Raw genomic sequence first — 2,659 nt, 5'->3', positions numbered from 1 at the left:
GTCAAAGGTCAAACTAACAGCATTGAAGAGAAAACCAAACCACAGAAGAAAGAGGAGCAGCTCTTTATTTAAATAAATATGAAAAAGAAGCACTACAAGCCACGCCCCCACCAGGTGACCGCTGAACTTTCAGATCTACAGGTTAGACACGGCGCCGTCCGAACGCTGTTAGTGGTTACAGCTGCGCTCTATGGAACTATGTTAGCGCGGTTAACGCATGAACGTGGTAACGCCACCGGGGGCTCGGATGAACCGCTGGAGGGGGAGGAGCATCAGGTCAGAGACGCCCCCACTATTATATAAGCTGCTCCTAAACCAGAGGTCTGCAACCGCCACGTTTTCACTCCTCCACAGTGGCTCTACGGATAGAGAACAAATAAATAGTCTATTTGTTTAAATTATGGTTACTAAATTAGCATTTTTAATTCAGGTTAGTTCAGTTTATAAAATAAACTACCGGTAGTTGAAGATTTTTACACCTCTGCTGACCTGAAGAGGCCTCAGATTCAAATACTCAACAAAACGTTTGAGTTTAAAGCTCCACTGGGAGGATGCTGTTTGGCACAGGGGGGCTTTTATTTTGAAAGGAGATTCTGTCAAAAACAATTTCACATTTTGAGAAGTTTCTCTATAATCTCTATTTCTCTATATCTGTTTTCAGATCCGTTTCTGATCCAGAAATCCAGTAGCTCCGCCCACAGCTGGAACTGATGATTCAGGTCTGTTCACATCAGCTGAATCTGGATTCATCCGGGTTCTCAGACTATAAATTGTTGTTTTGAAGGACCAGAAGTGAACGTCTGGTTCTGAGGTTCTGAGCTGTGGAGCTGCAGAACCTCCTCGAGTCAGATCCAAAAAGATTCAGATTTGATTTATTTCCTGAATTTTTGTGATCGTGGAGCGTTTGGGGTCAAACTCTGATCTGTTTGTTGGTTATTTTAGTGAAAAGCACAAAATGTGAAATAAACCGAATCAGAAGAACAGCTGAAAACCTCCCATGATGCATTTCACCAAATCTCTTACGTCTGGATTTAAATTCAAGTTTGATTTAAATTATTTAGCAGCTTTTTTTGTACAGAAATCCTCTGATGGTTTCAGGGATCAGCAGATGGACAGAGGGGGATCTTCTGTGGGGCGCGCTGACAGCAGAACCGAGCAGAACGGAGCAGAACCGAACAGAACCGAACAGAACCGAGCAGAACCGAGCAGAACCAAACAGAACCGCAGCTGCAGCAGAACACCTAAAAATCCTGGGGTGTGTTTGGCACATCACTGATCCACACGAGTGTTTAGGAACGCTGGGAGGTTAACAGATCCAGATCAATATTCTATCTTCCGGTCTGATCCGGTCTGATCTGATCTGGCTCAGATGAAGGCGAGTGGAGGGGGCACATAACAAATATGTCATGACTCCGCCCCTCACGCAGTGTTGCCATAGAAACGGCACAAAGCTCGGGTCAGAGATGCCGAGGCGGCGAGCAGCGAGACGGAGACTGGAAGGAGTTTTGACACGACGAGAGCCTTCAGAGATGACCTCTGACCTTCTGACGGAGCTGCAGTCTGACCTCAGAACTCGCCGCTTATCGACCATCAGAAACACGTTTTGTTTTTATGGTTTGTATCTGCAGAGAAACCAGACACCCACAGCGTGTCCACGACGGTCCACCTGAGGGGTTTGACCGCGCCGATGGGGGGGGGGGGTGTTCTTTACGTTTCTGTGAACGACCACTAGGTGTCCCTGTTTACATGGAAGCTGCTGACCATCATAGGACCGTTTTATACAGAGTTCCTCGTTCTGATAAATCTGTAGGCTTTTATTTTGAAAATCATTTAGACGACTATATTGTTAATGAAGGATCTGCGAACTTCCTGTCAGCTTCCTCCTAATTCCGGGCGTTCCCGTCCTCTCCTGAGGATTCTTCAAAGCAGTCTCTGGTGACCTGGACTTCCTTTAAACTCCACAAAATGAGTTATTTATATCCTTCAAAGAACATCCTGCAGCCGCCGAACTCGGGAGACGTTTGGAACCATCATTAGAGGCGAGCGCGCTGAGCCTGGGGGAGGAGCTTCGTGTTTGTCGTCCCGCTTTGGCACCTGAACTCTAAACGTTTATGATGTGGACGTGGTCGGCTTCAAAGCCTCCCGACAGGAAGTGGCGTTGGGAACAAAAACACACATAAAACACAAACGGACAGCTCGTCTGAGGGCAGGTGAGTGTACAGGTGGTCCTACGGCGTGAGGAAGAGGAGGATGAAGATTTAAGGTCACGGGGGGGGCTGTAAACTGTGTCAGCTTCAAACACAAACATACAAATGTCCTGTTGTCGTCAGAATCCGCCTCTGTTTGTGTTTGTGTGCGTCCTCCGCCGCCTCACACACACTCCTTGCAGCCACATTCCACAGGTTTCTCCACATCCTGGGTGAAGGACGTCCCGTCGTCGCACTCGAAGGCGAGTCGGCGCCGCCGGATCCTCAGAGGAGCGCAGCAGGAGGAGGTGGCGTTGACGCCCTGGTGGCTCGCCGCTCCGCATGCTCCCTGACACTCCACCCAGGAGAAGGGCTTGGTGGTCTGGCAGAGGGCGGAGCCACGCTGCAGCCGGTGGAAGTCCCGGACGGGATCGCCTCGACACGGAGACTCTGCAGGAGGAGGAGGAGGAGGA

General features: G+C 49.2%; 1 protein-coding gene and 1 long non-coding RNA gene across 2 annotated transcripts in view; one reads left to right on the top strand and one right to left on the bottom strand.

Annotated features, from left to right (window-relative positions):
* LOC118599362 overlaps positions 1–2,659 on the top strand; it is a 12,968-nt gene that overhangs the window by 7,761 nt on the left and 2,548 nt on the right. The window lies entirely within an intron of this gene.
* The window catches only part of slit1b (slit homolog 1b (Drosophila)), a gene marked incomplete in the record, with an annotated part of 48,899 nt that continues 46,284 nt past the window's right edge, over positions 45–2,659 (bottom strand). The window contains 1 exon segment of the mRNA XM_024290041.2: positions 45–2,636. Within this exon segment, the coding sequence (XP_024145809.1) occupies positions 2,371–2,636 (266 nt within the window).

Source organism: Oryzias melastigma, linkage group LG1, assembly GCF_002922805.2.
Source record: "Oryzias melastigma strain HK-1 linkage group LG1, ASM292280v2, whole genome shotgun sequence".
Classification (NCBI taxonomy): domain Eukaryota; kingdom Metazoa; phylum Chordata; class Actinopteri; order Beloniformes; family Adrianichthyidae; genus Oryzias; species Oryzias melastigma.
The sequence above is the reverse complement of the archived record's forward strand: the minus strand, read 5'-3'. Positions and strand labels throughout refer to the sequence as shown.